At 39.5% G+C, this 18,387-nt stretch overlaps 2 protein-coding genes and 1 long non-coding RNA gene across 5 annotated transcripts in view; 1 reads left to right on the top strand and 2 right to left on the bottom strand.

Moving 5' to 3' along the window:
* Positions 1 to 884: 884 nt before the first annotated feature.
* Positions 885 to 3,631, bottom strand: b3galt8 (beta-1,3-galactosyltransferase 8). Its single transcript, XM_063017965.1, has one exon. The coding sequence runs from the start codon at positions 3,320 to 3,322 to the stop codon at positions 2,348 to 2,350; it is 975 nt and encodes a 324-aa protein (XP_062874035.1). The 5' UTR covers positions 3,323 to 3,631; the 3' UTR covers positions 885 to 2,347.
* A 368-nt stretch (positions 3,632 to 3,999) lies between these two features.
* Positions 4,000 to 8,087, top strand: LOC134335042 (uncharacterized). The gene is made up of 2 exons (XR_010015537.1): positions 4,000 to 4,060; positions 7,553 to 8,087. It is a non-coding gene; the product is annotated as an uncharacterized LOC134335042 (long non-coding RNA).
* tncb (tenascin Cb) overlaps positions 6,205 to 18,387 on the bottom strand; it is a 68,494-nt gene continuing 56,311 nt past the window's right edge. For all 3 annotated transcript variants that reach the window (XM_063017408.1, XM_063017407.1, XM_063017406.1), the window contains 23 exons: positions 18,062 to 18,184; positions 17,349 to 17,492; positions 16,490 to 16,612; positions 16,133 to 16,276; positions 15,909 to 16,031; positions 15,237 to 15,380; positions 14,996 to 15,118; positions 14,313 to 14,456; positions 14,071 to 14,193; positions 13,388 to 13,531; positions 13,150 to 13,272; positions 12,480 to 12,623; positions 12,175 to 12,297; positions 11,829 to 11,972; positions 11,564 to 11,683; positions 11,196 to 11,339; positions 10,845 to 10,975; positions 10,026 to 10,158; positions 9,316 to 9,467; positions 9,050 to 9,146; positions 7,893 to 8,054; positions 7,563 to 7,726; positions 6,205 to 7,404 (listed from right to left, as the gene is read on the bottom strand). In XM_063017408.1, the coding sequence (XP_062873478.1) occupies positions 7,294 to 7,404; positions 7,563 to 7,726; positions 7,893 to 8,054; positions 9,050 to 9,146; positions 9,316 to 9,467; positions 10,026 to 10,158; positions 10,845 to 10,975; positions 11,196 to 11,339; positions 11,564 to 11,683; positions 11,829 to 11,972; positions 12,175 to 12,297; positions 12,480 to 12,623; positions 13,150 to 13,272; positions 13,388 to 13,531; positions 14,071 to 14,193; positions 14,313 to 14,456; positions 14,996 to 15,118; positions 15,237 to 15,380; positions 15,909 to 16,031; positions 16,133 to 16,276; positions 16,490 to 16,612; positions 17,349 to 17,492; positions 18,062 to 18,184 (3,083 nt within the window). In that variant the 3' untranslated portion in view covers positions 6,205 to 7,293. The remainder of the gene's footprint in view (positions 7,405 to 7,562; positions 7,727 to 7,892; positions 8,055 to 9,049; positions 9,147 to 9,315; positions 9,468 to 10,025; positions 10,159 to 10,844; positions 10,976 to 11,195; positions 11,340 to 11,563; positions 11,684 to 11,828; positions 11,973 to 12,174; positions 12,298 to 12,479; positions 12,624 to 13,149; positions 13,273 to 13,387; positions 13,532 to 14,070; positions 14,194 to 14,312; positions 14,457 to 14,995; positions 15,119 to 15,236; positions 15,381 to 15,908; positions 16,032 to 16,132; positions 16,277 to 16,489; positions 16,613 to 17,348; positions 17,493 to 18,061; positions 18,185 to 18,387) is intronic.

The raw sequence follows: 18,387 nt of genomic DNA on the forward strand, positions 1-18,387 counted from the left end.
TGGTCACTTTCACTTTGCTCCTCTTATAACCTTTGTAAACGTAAGTAGTTATAAAACCTAAAATGCTTAATGTTTGACTTGTGCGGGATGCTTCTAAGTAAATCATTTACTCTTTGCTTGTTTGACTGTGTAAGTGTTATATTTACCCGCTCAGACTGACACGCTGCAGTGCTAATGACTCACATTGCTATTTCTGCTTACCGATCCTTCTGCTTCAGCTTACAGTTTCTATATTCACTAACACCCTGCACTACAAAAGTGTCATTTCTCTCATTACAACCTACAGAGTGTTAAAACGACTTTCACATCTTTCATCACATGAAAATCTTCTTCCCCTTAAAGCTTCTTTGAGTTTTCAAAAAGGTGGAAATCAGATGGAGCTAAATCCGGACTATAGTCGTCTCTCAGGCTCTCAGACACGACCAATTACTACTCCTCCTGGCCTCACTGTTTCCAACCAAAATATAAAAGTGCAGAAACTTTTTGAAAATCCCTCTTAGGTACTGTAGTCATACTTAAACAGGAAAGAGCCTCTACCAGACTGTTGCTACATTTGAGTATAAGAAGGTGTGTCCACATATTTTGGGCATAATTTGTATATAGTGTTTTACAAACTAAACTCTCAAGATCAAGGAAAGCACAATTTTAAAGTCTTGTATAAAAATATTAAATCATAATATTCAGGCTGTAACTGTATTTTACTTCTTACTGTACATGTACCGTTGAAAAAAAAGAAACCATCATCTATTAGGTGCCTGCAATTCTTTTTACATTAAGGTTCATTATTAAAGAATGAGTAGGGTTCTTTCATGAAAATTTCTTATATATTACGTGTATTATTATAAAGCATTTTAATAATTTTATTGTAAAGCAGTTTACAGTATAGCATTTAGCTGACGTTTTTATCAAAAGTTCCAAAGAGTTTAACCAAATACAATTCAAGCAATTGAAAGTCGTTTATGGGAGAGTACTGGCAACCTTTTAATTGCTAGTTCAGGGCTTTAACCACTGAGTTACCAAATACATTTAAAACATTATTTAAGAACACATTATGTAAAAATGTGAGATTTATTAGCAGACATATTTGCAGGTAGAACATTACATTTTTAAAAGTCCACATTAATACTAATAAATAACTATAATGATAATATTAAGGCATAATGATTGTGTACACAGCAACATGGGTCTGAATGATCTGGGTTTAATTCACACCTGTAATTTTTAGGCAGTTTTTGGCATGTCGCCCTTGGCTTGCTTAACAGTGGTTTCGTTCTGTAGGTCCTGGATTCTGTAAAGTTGCTTTGAGACTTTGCTGTCTATAGTGAATAGTGCTATGCAAATAAATTTGACTCTGGTCACTGTGTGAGAAGCTTTGCATGTTTTCGCTATAGCTACATGCATTTCCTCTCAGTACTCTGGTTTTGTATCATCTTCCAAAAACATGCAGAAGGTGGCTTGCCTATTTTTGTTTGTTTATTAGGATTTTAACGTCATGTTTTTATTTTTGGTTACATTCATGACAGGAACGGTAGTTACTCATTACACAAGGTTCATCGGGTCACAAGGTTATATCGAACACAGTCGTGGACAATTTAGTGTCTCCAATTTACCTCACTTGCTCGTCTTTGGACTGTGGGAGGAAACCGGAGCACACGGTGGAAACCCACAAGGACACGGGTTGAACATGCAAACTCTACACAGAAAGGACCTGGATTGCCCACCTGGGGATCGAACCCAGGACCTTCTTGCTGTGAGGCAACAGTGCTACCCACTTAGCCACCGTGCCGCCGCTTGCCTACTTTTAATTATCCCTGAGTGTGAGTAACAAGTGCATGTGTAAAGCTCTGCAATGGACTGCTACCCTGTCCAGGGTGTATTCCTAATTCCTTAATTCTCCTTAAAGTTACCGCATAGCAGCCAATTTACTTCATCTGTAGCTCGACTGTAATCCTTCATTTTTGACATTCGTGAAAATGTTATACAGCAACTGTAGCAGCTAAAATTATAAAACATGGGTGCCAAACCTTGCATATCAAATGAAAGCCATAGTCATCCCTGGCCAGCAGTTTGTCAGAGTATTATCTTGGTGAAAGAGATGGCATTTTTGTTTGTTATCCCCATCAATCAAACTGGAGGAGTTAGCATCCACCTTTAAGTGTGTTGACATACGTAATGATGTTCAGCTGGTATTAAAAAAAAGATAAGGTAAATAAAGCTCATGCTAAGGCAGACTTGGTAAGTAGAAACTGGCAACAACTCAAACACACTGAATATATTTAAAAATAAAAAGTATTACTTTGGTTCCATTTTTTGCCATGACCCCCTGAGACCTAGTTGTGATGTAGCATCAGCATGAGAAGCCATCTCTCTGAAAGTCACTCCATGTGTGTATCAGCTGACTCGGTGTAAAACCCGTGACAATGATGCGTTTTGCAAACGTGCATCTCTCGTACTCTAAATGACGGATCTCAAAGAGGTTCCTGTAGGGCAAAAACGTCCTGGCGAACACAGGCTGAACGTCTAGGAAATGCAGGCATAAACCTATGTACACGTCCTCCAAGGGTATCGGCACCACAAATCTGGAGGCCTGCACTATCTTGCTCGCCAGATCAACGGAGAAGACGTATCCGGCACCGGACAAGTAGGGTGGAAACTTGTCCTCTGGATATAATTCCTCTGAGAGGTACCACTTACTGTACTTGTTCCTCCGAGGTGTTCCGTCTGTGATAACTGATCCTGTGATATAGTCCTGCTTGTAGGCCTGGTTTTGGAGGTAGTCCACAAGATAAGGCACATTGAGAAAAATATCAGCATCGATCTTCATGGCGTATTGTGCTGTGGGGCAGTGAGTGTCCAGCCAGTTCATCATCATCATGGTTTTGATGGTCAGGTTGTGGTAGGTATCTAAGAAGTCCATTTGTACTATGTCTAAATGTGTCTTACTTTCCTTCTGAAGGTCTTCCTGATGCTTTGGGTCATTCTCCTTTGGCTGTCCGATGAAGAACACTCTGACGATATCAACATTAGGGACAAGGTTCTCCTGACCCCAGGTCTTTCTGATGGCCGCCCTGGATTCCCTGTCTTGAAGTCTCACAGGAATCATAAGAACTAGAAAAGGGATTCTTCTCTGGCACAGGTTAGGTTGATTGAGAAGATATTTGTAAGATAATGGTGAGACAGGTTTGTACAGGTCTTCTGGTAAAGAAGTAAACCGTTTTGGTATGGAATTAGCACTAGATTTTACATATATATAACAGAATAGTGAAAGTAAAAGAAGCAGGGCAAGACACTTAAGCAGCCTGGACTTCGGAAACTTGGCCATGGTAGTTAAATCTGCTCCACACGGACAAAAAAGGTGCAAATGTGATTCCCTTCAAACTGCTCCTTCATTCCAGACGGCATAACGGGAATAACACAGTTTCTTACCAGTAATGTAATAGAACTATTAGGTAAGACAAGATTCTGATGCGTTCCGAACCGACCGGTACAGAAAACAATTAGTTTTCAGCGGCAAAGCAAGAGCAGTGTTTACTTTCCACTCGTAATCCGACTCAAACAATGCCCAGAACCCCAGTGAGAGGTAGACACTCCCAGTTTCCTTCCTAACCACAACTGCTCCGTCTGCTCCCTCATGTCATCACTGTTTATACAACTCAGCTCACATGTTCCTCTGTTTCTGAACTGAAGCTACTGAGAAGCACTGACCTGACTGCATGGACTCCTCCTTCCCAGGAAACATGTACATTGGGAGTTCCAGCTCTCTAAATGACCCTGACTTCATTTACATAAAGCTGTGAGACATTCCATCAATAACATGTTAAGTCCATCATGTGTCCACAAATAATCTACATTTATTTATTTATTGTTCACATTTACTAACCGCTTTGTTTCGGCTGAAGAGAAAACACTGGAGAGGCAGTACTAAACCCTGGGCAGAATGCCAGTTCATTGCAGGGCAACACGTACTCCCTCCCACTGAGATTGCCCAGTCCACTTTAAGCATATTTTGGGAGGTGAAAGGAATTTGGAGCACCCAGAGGGCGAGGGATTACTAAACATGGTAATAAACAGAACTTATCAACCCTGTTATATGGATATTATGCTGAAAATATTTTATGAATATGACACAGCAGAGAGATATTTTACACTTTGCATGAAATGTTTTAAATGGATTTTACATTTGCTTTGTCAGTTCACCTTTAGTTAAAACTGTTGCGTATAGTAATACTGCTTCAGTTTCACAGTTGAAACATTAACTTTATCTCTAACAACCTTCATGATACCTGTACAATAACACTTTATTGGTCTGGTGCTGAAGTCCTAAAACAGTAACTGATAAACTTTTGTGATGGCATACACTTTAAACTGAACCTTTGCTCTTTCCTAAATAAAACATCATCCTTTAAAAAAAGTACATATTAGCTTATACACTGATCAGCCATAACATTAAAACCACCTCCTTGTTTCTATGCTCACTGTCCATTTTATCAGCTTCACTTACCATATAGAAGCACTTTGTAGCTCTACAATTACTGACTGTAGTTTCTGTTTCTCTGCATACTTTGTTAGCCCCCTTTCATGCTGTTCTTCAATGATCAGGACTCTCCCAGGACCACGGCAGAGCAGGTATTATTTAGGAGGTGGATCATTCTCAGCACTGCAGTGACACTGACATGGTGGTGGTGTGTTAGTGTGTGTTGTGCTGGTATGAGTGGATAAGACACAGCAGCACTGCTGGAGTATTTAAACACCTCACTGTCACTGCTGGACTGAGAATAGTCCACCAACCAAAAATATCCAGCCAACAGCGCCCTGTGGGCAGCGTCCTGTGACCACTGATGAAGGTCTAGAAGATGACCAACTCAAACAGCAGCAATAGATGAGCGATCGTCTCTGACTTTACATCTACAAGGTGGACCAACTAAGTAGGAGTGTCTAATAGAGTGGACAGTGAGTGAACACGGTATTTAAAAACTCCAGCAGTGCTGCAGTCTGATCCACTCATACCAGCACAACATACACTAACACACCACCACCATGTCAGTGTCACTGCAGTGCTGAGAATCATCCACCACCTAAATAATACCTGCTCTGTGGTGGTCCTGAGGGGGTCCTGACCATTGAAGAACAGGGTGAAAGCAGGCTAAAAAGGTATGTAGAGAAACAGATGGACTACAGTCAGTAATTGTAGAACTACAAAGTGCTTCTATATGGTAAGTGGAGCTGATAAAATGGACAGTGAGTAGAAACAAGGAGGTGGTTTTACTGTTATGGCTGATCAGTGTATAAAAAACTAAAAACGGATTTTATGAAAATGTGATTACTGCTGTTTTTACATGTTTATTGTCATGTTTCTTAATTAATATTAATGTTATTATAATTGGTCTTTATAAAATTGATTAATCTAGATAAAGAACACACAAAATTGAAACTTAATATGTAACAATGAAATTTGAAGACCTTTTTGGCAGGAAAATGTTACTGCAAGCAGTGTAATGTAAAACAGTCTGTACCATCTGCTGGGCTGGGCACCACTATTCTTCACAGATTAGTCTGATGGTTGTGAGCAGCAGATCAATACACATTCTAGCTGTGCTTTAAAAATCTGTGGCATCAATCTGGATGACATATGATCTATGAATATGAAAAATGTGTGAAATCTGACTTCCTTACGGCATTCAACACACATTTCTATGTAAAGCAATCTACAATTTTGACATTTACATTTTAGGCATTTAGCAGCCACTTCTATCCAAAGTGACTAACAGTATACAGTCTAAGCAATTAAGGGTTAAGGGCCTTGCTCTAGGGCCCAACAGTGGGGTTTGAACCAGTGACCTTCTGCTTATTAGTCCAGTACCTTAACCGCTAGGCTACAACTGGCCAACATTGTATTTTACCTAATACAATGCAAGCAAACCTTGCTCAGGGACCCAACAGTGGCAACTTGGCTGTGTCGGGGTTTGATCCAGCAACCTTCTGATCACTAGTAACAGCTGCTGAAAATGCACTAAACTATAGCCCAAATCAGAACGTCAGACATCCGAGAGTGACTTTTCCATGACGTTTTACAGGCACCAAAAGATCACCAGCAATGCCCCTTTACAGGCTGCTAATCTATAAGGAATCAACTGTTTCAGAATTTGGATTTGTAACAATGTACATGCATAAAAAGTAAACGCAAATGAAATATTCCATATAGCATACTTCTGTAAACAAAATCCATTTTATTGTAATATGGGTTACAGAAAAACACCTGTCATTCACCCAATTAAAAAAAACAGATGAAAAGACAAACAAATACCAAACAAGACTTTAAATTACACAGGTTTTTCGAAGGGCCAGTGGTTAAGTCTATAGAAGGAAAGGTATCAGGGGAAACACGAAGACCTACTCTGTATATTAATTCATTTTTGTGTACAATACCTTTTATATAAATGTACAATGTTGATTACAAAATGATAATGGCCTTTTTAAAGAACTCTGCACAATGTTAACATATGGCTGTAGATCATTATTTGTGCTCGTAATCTGTTGACATTAACCTGCTTACATCAGTTTTGTACTGACATAGGTCCTGCTTTTACTTTTGTCCAGAAACAGCTGGTAAAAACAGTCAAACAAAAGATTTTCTCATTTTCTCTTAATGACAGGGTGGTATATCGCAAAATCAACAGTGTCACATGAACTTCAATGTTAATCAAATACAAATTTGGCAGGATATCATTCAACCATTGGGATAAAAACACTAATGATCTGAAATGTGCCACAGATGCCAGCGTTTCTCTTGGCTAATCACTGGGAATGATTAGGGAAGAATCATTATGCATTAGACTGAGATTATTATTGATAATAATGCTCTGTGCCTCTCTGCTGGATGGATAAAATGTGAGGGAGTGAAAACAGTGAAGAGGCACCGAGCACTAACGGAAACCGCCAAAGCCGATAGATATCGGGTTTTATTTTATAATTCAAATGCACCTCAGAGCCACCCCTCCCAGCAGTTTAGGATGGCAGTTTAGATGGCAGTCTTTGGTGTGTGTGTGTGATTCTGTGGAAAGTACAGCTCAGTGTAAGTGTGTCTGGGTGAAATTCGGGGAGGGCCCTGATGCTTCTGGCGCCATGGTCAATCAATGACTTCAAGCTGTAATTTAAATGGGGTAATTAAATGAGTAAAAGACAGAGGGATAGAAGGCTTGAGAGGGTTAGACTTCTGCTTTGGTAGCTTAAAAGGTTGAACTGATGCAGTAGGGGCAGAATGGGGGGAAGGAATGGGCGAGCTTTTTTTTACATTTATGATCGTTTTCTTCTTCCCTCAAAATTTCTGAAGTTGGACGGTCTGATCTTCATCTCAGCAAACTGAATGGAGTGCTCATGACCCTTCCAGTGGAACCAGTTGACACCCTAAAAAACAAAAATAGATAATTATTTTCATAAGCATATTCTGCTTTCTATAAGATTAAACTAAACACAGGATTAAACCAAGTTTATCATCAGTTTATGTGTCTTTAAATAAAAATAATTAGAAATTGTGTGTGTTTTGTGTTTGCAGTGTCTCATACCTTGCTGTGGCTGTTATCTCCGTATCTTCCCATGATGTTGACCCGGTGGCAGTTCTTATACCAGAACGCTCCCTTGTATGACAGAGCACAGTTGGTGACAGCTATGTCATTATCATTGTCGTAGGTTGAGAATGGACGGCCATTGTGGTATGTCATTGAATCACCTAAAAAAGGATTTACCAAAAAGAATGATCATAACGGACATTTATTATTGTAAAGTGCACAAAATTAAATATTAATACAGCATGATTAGAATGCATTGACAAAACAGTCTACCACTTTATCACTCTAGTATAACCCATGCATTTTTGGGTTAGCATTTTTTTTTACCTGCTGTACCGCTGTAGCCTCCAACGTGCACCTTATAGCGGCTGCGTGGCTCCGACACTGAGAATTTGTCGTACTGAGCGAATGCGGATTCTTCTTTGTCTTTAAGATCCACTCGCAGCTCGTACTGGCCGAGAGATGTAATCTTGTGCAGGTTTGTTAGACCTACAAACAATAAAAGTGTACAGTGAATACAAACCTTGATGCAGCATGTTGGTTTAGTGATACTGACAAAATGGGTACACAAAGTTCCCCTTATTCTAGACATAGACAGTTTGACATGTTTGCTGGCTTTACTTTGATTTTGCACTGAAGTTTTGAGCTAGTCTAGAAAATAAAATAGAATAGAATTTTGTGATATCAAAATATTTTTCAAAATACATTTATATTCATATATAAATAAACAGGATGGGGTAGCCACTGTTTACATTTTTAAGGAAAAAGCAAGTTGTTGGCCGTATTTTTTTCCGTGCCAGTGGTGGAGTCTCATAGAGAGCTGTATCATGCATGGGGAGACATACTCAGCCCTCCATATCATCTATCACTAGTGTATGTGCCTCCACTAGACAGCAGAGGGTATAGCATTGAGATGGCTAGTTCGATACCACTGCCTGGGATTTGAGTGTCATATCCCAGTGATGGTGGGCCAGCGCTTTAGACCACTGGGAAACTTTGCTGAACTATAACCCCTACTATGCACCCCTCATATAGAGTATGTAAGTTCATATTATTGTATAGTATTGAATTCCAATGACAGAAATACAGCTCAATAAAACTTAACAAAAATATGACAATGTAAAAAAATATATAAACGTGACCCACATTTGCTTCATGTTTTCTTAAGTTGCCAGTATCATAACATTAGCCACTCTATGCTTAGGATACATCTGATCTATGTATTTCTTGCAGCCTGTTTAATGTCTTTGTATTTCCTATCACCAAGTTGCTGTGCCTAAACAAAATGTTTCTTTAAAATAATGTCCCAGAGCTCTATTTGGGAAACATCTGGCAACCTTGGAGGTGTAAACTGCACACTTCCAAAATATAAAGTAGCTACCAAATCTGACATTTAATTAATTCTATTACTTTAGTACTGATGCAATAGTTATAGTAATTAATAATTGATGGTTATACAACAGCATTTTTCTTGTATCACATACCGAGCCAGAATTCATCGTTCATGTCACCAAAACCTGCAGTGTAGTTTCTCCAGTTACGGAAGAAATCCACTTTGCCACTCTGCCTCCTGACAAAGACCTGTAGACATAAAGAACATTCACCTAGATTGTAATAAATGTGTCTTGTGTTTTACTTCTTTGCCTGTGTGAATGTAAACGAGCACACAAATGAGACTAGAGGCAAAAATGACAAGACTGTTACATGTTACAGTGCACATTCTTTTGAATGAATAGACGAAGGTACGTACCAGCCAGCCTCCTCCATCAGTGGTCATGTCGCAGTACACCTGTAGTGGCTGACTTTCATCACCCCGCAGGTAAATGGTGTACAAGCCTGAGGTGGTGTCTCCATTCAGCAGAGCCTGAGAACAGTCTTTTGGGTGTCTGTACAGCACACCAACTATAACACAAACACACACAGCCATATTTTGTTAGAATTAAAAGTGTCTAAAAGACACTTTGGATAAAAGCATTTACTAAACCAGTAACTTGAATTGGAGATACATTTTACTTTTGCTTTGTTATATGCAAATAGAATGTTGTTAGCAATGGTATATACACTATATAAACAAAAGTATAAGGATACCCCACTTAATTGTGCAAGTGAGTTCGGGTGTTTTAGCAGCACCAGTTGCAAACTGGTGTATCAAATTAATTACATAAAAAATGTTTGCTTTTAACCAGAAGACTTACTGCTCCAGTTTAACTATCCCCTGTGCACAAAGTGAGGTCCCTACTTCATAATTTAAAGAAAGATTAAGATAAGTACCTACATATATAAAGTTTTAGAGTTATAAATGCCTTTATAATGGACTCAACACTTACACAAATGGGTGTGTGTAAGAAAGTGATTTTGCACACTCATCTATTGTTTAACAAAGTAATCAATGCCAGGAGTGTACACATTTACCTATTTGGCAGTCATGGGTGTAATAGCATGTTATGCAATCCTACTTACTGGTGCTGAATACAGTGGAGATGGGGTGGCTCCTCTTGGGGCCGGAGATGGCCTGCAGTCGTACCGTGTACTCAGTAGAGGCGCTTAGCTGACTCATGCTGTAGGACGTAGATGTGGGACTGAGGACGACTTCCTGCAATAGCAATGCAGCATTCGTTTAAAGGTGAACATAAAAAATAACATGTAAGCATAATGAAATACAACTGCTGAAACAACTGTACCACATGTCTAAGTAAGAGCATAGCAACATGTCTACACTGGACTACTTGTTGTGTTACATTCTTCCCAACAAACACACACAGTGAACTTCTTTGTTAAATAGCCTGCATTGTAAAGTAAATAAGTAAACAAACCTAACACACTTACTAAAAGTAATCACTAAAAATGATTGAACTACTGGTAAAAAAAAATATGATGGCCCATACTAACCCAAGCCTTTAAATGTAAAATCCAATGTGGCGCCAATGGGTTGAATTTCACACAGACCTCAAATCCACCTTGTTTGAATAAATTAAACTATTCAAGTCTCTGTTTGTTTGTTACCAAAGTTCTGACATTGTGTCATTAACCAATCAGCACAGTTAAGTGGTGAGTTGGTTCAGTTTTATTTAAGCAGAAAAATGTGTCCATAAACAAATTCTAGCAACACCGACAAAGTGTATTTCCTGCTGACCACTGCACCGATGATCAAATCTCAATGATCGATTGATAGAATAGAGACTGATGGCAGCTGTTGTTCCTAAAATACTTTCATGATTAAATTTAGATCTCATTTACAGAAATATCAGTTATACAGAATTAGTCCTGACATCCACTCACCCGGACGGTACCATCAGCAGACTCGTACGTGAGGATGTAGCCGGTGATTTCCGCTCGTGGTGCCTTCCATGTCAGCATGGCGCTTTCTGTCTGGATGTTACTGGCTGCCAAGTCCTGAGGGGCATCAACATCTACAAGCAGATGTCAGACAATAAGGTCTGGCATTACAAACTAGAGGCATGAATGTAGAATTTAGATTCACAAGGGACTAGAAATCATTTACAGATGATCATGTATACTAAAGAAAGCCTAATCAGCTAAGCCCTAGTGCTGCTTGTTATACAATAGATAATTATAATGGCTGTCTGTGATCAAATAACAAATTTGTGAGATCATGTGTGTATGTTTTACCAGTGGTGAACTGTGTGCTGGTGGCGGCACTCTTGGCTGAATCTCTTACAGCATAAACTTTAACGTTGTATTCAGTGGCGGGGATGAGCGAGTTCATCTCAAACTCCACAATGTTTCCAGAAACGCGCTCCATTACTGGGGGAACTACAAAAACACACATTATATTAAAGCAGTGATTCTTAAACTTATAAACTGATTAAACTACATCAGTCCCCCCTAGCTAAATATACATGTTAACGTATAGAAAAAAATAGACCTACAGCACAGAAGTTTATGATTTATGGGCTGTAGGTTATGGACCCGTGTATTAAGGAAATATAAGCTAGAGATGCTGTATGTAAATGTAATAGAAGATGAATGATCTTTACCACTCTCAGCACTGTAGGTAATGACGTATCCGTCTACCGTGGCAATGGTGGGCTGCCAGAGTAACAGCGCCTCTGTATCTGTGATATTGACTGCTGTCAGACCTTGAGGCTTGTCCAGGGCTAAAACAAAAACACACACATTCATATATACACATGTTTAAACAGCAGTTACAGTGGATAGTCTCACAGGGAGAGGGATGGTTGCACTTAACACCTACTTTTACAGAATAAAGAATTACTATGGACTTATGTGTGTGTGTTTTACCTGTTGTAACTTTATCAGAGGAGGGCTCACTTTCTTCCGCACCCTTAACTGCTATAACAGTCACCTCGTACGTCACACCAGGTGTCAGGTAGGCCAGCAGAGCCTTGGACTCTCCTCCGTCCGCGGTGACGGTTAAAGGGTTGCCTGCAGGGGGGCGACAAAAAAACACAAGTGCAGGGTTAGTCCACGTTAATGTTGCACAAACGAATGGGCAAAATAAAAGAGAAAGGATCTTGACATTAAAGTGACAATCACAGCTTCACAAATAACCCCCACCCCATCCTCCAAAAAGTGTCATCCCACCAACTGGCCGTTCATATTTTAAAGCAGTATCAACAATGCTTACCACCATGGATAGGAACACAGGTGATTCTGTAGCTGTCAACGTGGTAATGTGGTACGGTCCAGTGTACGGTGGCTGAGGTATCCGTAACATCAGAGAAGCGGATGCCTTTCGGTGTGCCCAGGCCTTCCACATAAGAAAAAATACAAAAATAAAAGAACAGTTACTCCAGATATTACATATTACATAAATCCCAAGCAGAGCTAGTAATATGGAAAGAGAGACCAATTACAGATACTTGAATGTAAAGAGCTCAAAGACCCAGATACATTTTCACAGTCAGCCGCATTAATGTGTGTAAATTTTACCTGTTGTAAATTTATCAGAGACCGGCTCACTTTCCTCCACTCCCTTCACTGCTATAACAGTCACCTGGTACATCAGGCCAGGTGTCAGATTGACCAGCACAGTCTTGGACTCTCCTCCATCCACTGTGACTGTCAAAGGACTGCCTGCAGGGGGCGGTAGAGGACCACGATGTAACTTCGAATTACTGATGCACTTACAGGGTTTACAAAATAATAGAAACCACACATAAAAAGTCACAAAACTCAGAATAACTGTACAGATGATGGATGGTTTGTGATCTGTAAGCTTATAGGTCTGTTATTTCCATGCTCATTTGTGCCAAATTCAGATAAAGAATTACTTAATACACTATAAATAAGTCTATTTTCACAATCTAAGACTAACATTTATTTACGCACCTTTAATGGTAGGTCTAAGTACACATGTAACATTCCTTGTATATCTACTGACTTCCACTTAAGTAATAATATGGCAGTTTGCAGAACTAGTAATATTTTACCTTCTAGTTATTTGGCTGCAGATAGAAAGTGTAACTAAAGCCTAATAGAATTATGTGTATGGCTATGTTGGTAAATACTAATATGTCTTAAATATGATTTTATTAATAATAAACAGTCAGTCATTGCTATTTTGGCCACCCCTCAAGCTCACTAGACACCCCCAGCTTACCACCATGAACTGGAACGTAGACGACTCTGTAGCTGTCGATGTGGTAGCTGGGTACAATCCAGTGTACGGTGGCTGAGGTATCAGTAACATCAGAGAAGCGGATGCCCTTCGGTGTGCCCAGGCCTTGCATAAAAAGAGCAAACACAAATTGTTAAAAGCTGTTTAAATCATAACATCTGTTGGAAGTTTTATTTTGGCAATAAATACGCTCGAGTGTGTGTGTTTGACTAAATTTTACCTGTTGTAACTTTATCAGAGACCGGCTCACTTTCCTCCGCTCCCTTCACTGCTATAACAGTCACCTGGTACATCAGGCCAGGTGTCAGATTGACCAGCACAGTCTTGGACTCTCCTCCATCCACTGTGACTGTCAAAGGACTGCCTGCAGGGGGCGGTAGAGGACCACGATGTAACTTCGAATTACTGATGCACTTACAGGGTTTACAAAATAATAGAAACCACACATAAAAAGTCACAAAACTCAGAATAACTGTACAGATGATGGATGGTTTGTGATCTGTAAGCTTATAGGTCTGTTATTACCATGCTCATTTGTGCCAAATTCAGATAAAGAATGACTTAATACACTGTAAATAAGTCTATTTTCACAATCTAAGACTAAAATCTATTTACGCAGCTTTGCATTGCAGGTCTGAGCACACATACTGTATTATCCCTTGTATAGCTCTTGATTTCCACTTAAGTTAAAGATATAGGAGTTTGAAGAACTAGTAATATTCTACCCTCTAGTCTAGTTACTTGGCTTCAGATAGACTAAAGTGTGACTAAAGCCTAATAGAATTATGTGTATGGCTATGTTAGTAAATACTAATACGTCTTAAATATGATTTTATTAATAACAAACAGTCAGTCATTGCTATTTTGGCCACCCCTCAAGCTCACTAGACACCCCCAGCTTACCACCATGAACTGGAACGTAGACGACTCTGTAGCTGTCGATGTGGTAGCTGGGTACAATCCAGTGTACGGTGGCTGAGGTATCAGTAACATCAGAGAAGCGGATGCCCTTCGGTGTGCCCAGGCCTTGCATAAAAAGAGCAAACAAACACAAATTGTTAAAAGCTGTTTAAATCATAACATCTGTTGGAAGTTTTATTTTGGCAATAAATACGCTCGAGTGTGTGTGTTTGACTAAATTTTACCTGTTGTAACTTTATCAGAGACCGGCTCACTTTCCTCCACTCCCTTCACTGCTATAACAGTCACCTGGTACATCAGGCCAGGTGTCAGATTGACCAGCACAGTCTTGGACTCTCCTCCATCCACTGTGACTGTCAAAGGACTGCCTGCAGGGGGCGGTAGAGGACCACGATGTAACTTCGAATTACTGATGCACTTACAGGGTTTACAAAATAATAGAAACCACACATAAAAAGTCACAAAACTCAGAATAACTGTACAGATGATGGATGGTTTGTGATCTGTAAGCTTATAGGTCTGTTATTACCATGCTCATTTGTGCCAAATTCAGATAAAGAATTACTTAATACACTGTAAATAAGTCTATTTTCACAATCTAAGACTAAAATCTATTTACGCAGCTTTGCATTGCAGGTCTGAGCACACATACTGTATTATCCCTTGTATAGCTCTTGATTTCCACTTAAGTTAAAGATATAGGAGTTTGAAGAACTAGTAATATTCTACCCTCTAGTCTAGTTACTTGGCTTCAGATAGACTAAAGTGTGACTAAAGGCTAATAGAACTATGTGTATGGCTATGTTAGTAAATACTAATACGTCTTAAATATGATTTTATTAATAATAAACAGTCAGTCATTGCTATTTTGGCCACCCCTCAAGCTCACTAGACACCCCCAGCTTACCACCATGAACTGGAACATAGACGACTCTGTAGCTGTCGATGTGGTAGCTGGGTACAATCCAGTGTACGGTGGCTGAGGTATCAGTAACATCAGAGAAGCGGATGCCCTTCGGTGTGCCCAGGCCTTGCATAAAAAGACCAAACACAAATTGTTAAAAGCTGTTTAAATCATAACTGGTCTGTTGGAAGTTTTATTTTGGCAATAAATATGCTTTGAGTGTGTGTGTTTGACTAAATTTTACCTGTTGTAAATTTATCAGAGACCGGCTCACTTTCCTCCGCTCCCTTCACTGCTATAACAGTCACCTGGTACATCAGGCCAGGTGTCAGATTGACCAGCACAGTCTTGGACTCTCCTCCATCCACTGTGACTGTCAAAGGACTGCCTGCAGGGGGCGGTAGAGGACCACGATGTAACTTCGAATTACTGATGCACTTACAGGGTTTACAAAATAATAGAAACCACACATAAAAAGTCACAAAACTCAGAATAACTGTACAGATGATGGATGGTTTGTGATCTGTAAGCTTATAGGTCTGTTATTACCATGCTCACTTGTGCCAAATTCAGATAAAGAATTACTTAATTAATACACCATAAATAAGTCTATTTTCACAATCTAAGACTAACATTTATTTACGCACCTTTAATGGCAGGTCTAAGTACACATGTAACATTCCTTGTATATCTACTGACTTCCACTTAAGTAATGATATGGCAGTTTGCAGAACTAGTAATATTTTACCTTCTAGTTATTTGGCTTCAGATAGAAAGAAACTAAAGCCTAATAGAACTATGTGTATGGCTATGTTGGTAAATACTAATATGTCTTAAATATGATTTTATTAATAATAAACAGTCAGTCATTGCTATTTTGGCCACCCCTCAAGCTCACTAGACACCCCCAGCTTACCACCATGAACTGGAATGTAGACGACTCTGTAGCTGTCGATGTGGTAGCTGGGTACAATCCAGTGTACGGTGGCTGAGGTATCAGTAACATCAGAGAAGCGGATGCCCTTTGGTGTGCCCAGGCCTTGCATAAAAAGAGCAAACACAAATTGTCTGTTGGAAGTTTTATTTTGGCAATAAATATGCTGGGTATTTTGGGTGTGGGTGTATTTGACTAAATTCTACCTGTTGTAACTTTATCAGAGACCGGCTCACTTTCCTCCGCTCCCTTCACTGCTATAACAGTCACCTGGTACATCAGGCCAGGTGTCAGATTGACCAGCACAGTCTTGGACTCTCCTCCATCCACTGTAACTGTCATATGGCTGCCTGCAGGGGGCGATACATTTGCACATTATATGAACATTTTCTGCATTTAACAGACGCTTTTACTTAAACACAGTACTTGACAGTATATATTGTCCAAGCAATTGAAAGTTAAGGGCACATTGTGCTTATTGATAATCAGAACAAAGACATAGTTCTTCACCAATACAACAGCAGGAGTATCATAACATAATACAATATAATTCCACTGCTTACCACCCTGAATGGGAACGTAGCTGACTCTGTAGCTGTCGATGGGGTAACTGGGCACAATCCAGTGAACGATGGCAGAGGTGTCTGTAACATCAGTGAAATGGATGCCCTTTGGTGCGCTCAGGCCTTACAGAAAAAAACAGCACAAAGAAGAAACAAGGTTGTTAGAAAGTGTCTGAGATCTTTTCATTTTACAGCCATTGTCTATCAAATTGAAGTTCCATAAAAATACAACAGTAAGCAACAGTATTACAGAAAAAAATAGACACACATGAAATGTTGTATCACAGTATAAATGCCAACCAAAATCGGTAGTATGAATATAGTATGGAGAGGTGCAGATATGAATGACATGTGTTGGGTCATAGAATTTTGCTTGACATACACTGGGAGAATAATTTTCCCTAACTGAAAGAGCACAATGCAAAGACATAATTACTCCTGACCAGACTGTTAGTTCCTGCTACCAGGAAAAAATAATTTCCATAACATGATGCTACCACCAAAATATTTTACAGTTGGAATGGTATTATCTGCATAATGTACCTTACTGACACCTTAGTTGATGTTAATAATTTATCCCAACTCTTTTTAAAGCCTGTGTTGATAAAATACCTTAGAAATAGCTGATCTGATGAGTGAATGACGCTTTCAGTAACAGTTTCTGACTTCTACAAAGAAGTCAACTTGATATTACAATAATAATCTTAAAATGTAGTTATTTAGGTAAGCTAATTAGAAGCAAGTCCAAATTTGTTCAATGAGTGACAGTTTCTCCCTGTGTCCCTGGGAACCACCCCTGCCAATAACAGTGGATGTTGTGGCAGAGTTGAAAACATTTTTGTATGTGTGTAAATTTTACCTGTTGTAACTTGATCAGAGGCCGGCTCACTTTCCTCTGCTCCCTTCACTGCTACGACAGTCACCAGGTAAGTCATGCCAGGTATCAGATTGACCAGCACTGCCCTGGATTCTTCTCCGTCCACTGTATTTGTCATATGGCTGCCTGCAGCGGGTGGGAGAACCAGCAGTCATACAGTGTTCAACTACATCAAAATACTGATGCACATAAAGGGTGGGCAAAATAATAAACCCCACAAAAAAATGAGCTTGGAACTAAAGGGACTAAATCAGGGTTTACTGTAGCAACAGTGGATGATTTGTGATCTCTAAGCTCACAGGTCTTACCATGCTCATCAGTACCAACTTGGAGAATGAGATAGAGAATCCATTCACACATCATTACACATAAATCCACATCCAAGGCCAAATCGGAATGGGTATAACGCCACATATATATTATAGTTATTACACAGGACAACATCAGGAGTGTAATTATGCACACATAACAAAAAGTTGCTGATATTGTTCACACTGGTAATCAGAGCACAGCAGAGATGTAGGTCTTGACTTAAAGGTGCACTGTTTGAAATTCAATTGTTCTAACTATTGTAAATAAGGTAAAAAATATCTGAAAAACACAATGAAACAAAACTGTTGAAACAATTTTATCAAAGAAAAAATTTTGAGGTGGCCATGGAATGTCTTTTTTTATACAGAATTTCCACTGCTTACCACCATGAATGGGAACGTAGATGACTCTGTAGCTGTCGATGGGGTAACTGGGCCTGGTCCAGTGAACAATAGCAGAGGTATCAGTGACGTCAGTGAAGTGAATGCCCTTTGGTGTGCTCAGGCCTGAGGAGCAAACATTAATAGTTAGAAACTGTCTGGTAACTAGTTGTACTTTCTGAAGCCTTATCGGTATACCAGTAAGCTAGTTTAGTATTTAATCATCTTTCGTAAACCAATTATTCGCAAGTCCATATTTGTTAAAAGGGCGGCATTGTTTCCACCTGTGCCCCAACAACTTTGAGAATAATAGTGAGTGTTGTGTCAGA

Source organism: Trichomycterus rosablanca, chromosome 21, assembly GCF_030014385.1.
Source record: "Trichomycterus rosablanca isolate fTriRos1 chromosome 21, fTriRos1.hap1, whole genome shotgun sequence".
NCBI lineage: Eukaryota > Metazoa > Chordata > Actinopteri > Siluriformes > Trichomycteridae > Trichomycterus > Trichomycterus rosablanca.

Excerpts from the sequence above, each read along its gene's own strand:
- b3galt8 (XM_063017965.1), bottom strand. The coding sequence starts at position 3,322 with ATGGCCAAGTTTCCGAAGTCCAGGCTGCTTAAGTGTCTTGCCCTGCTT.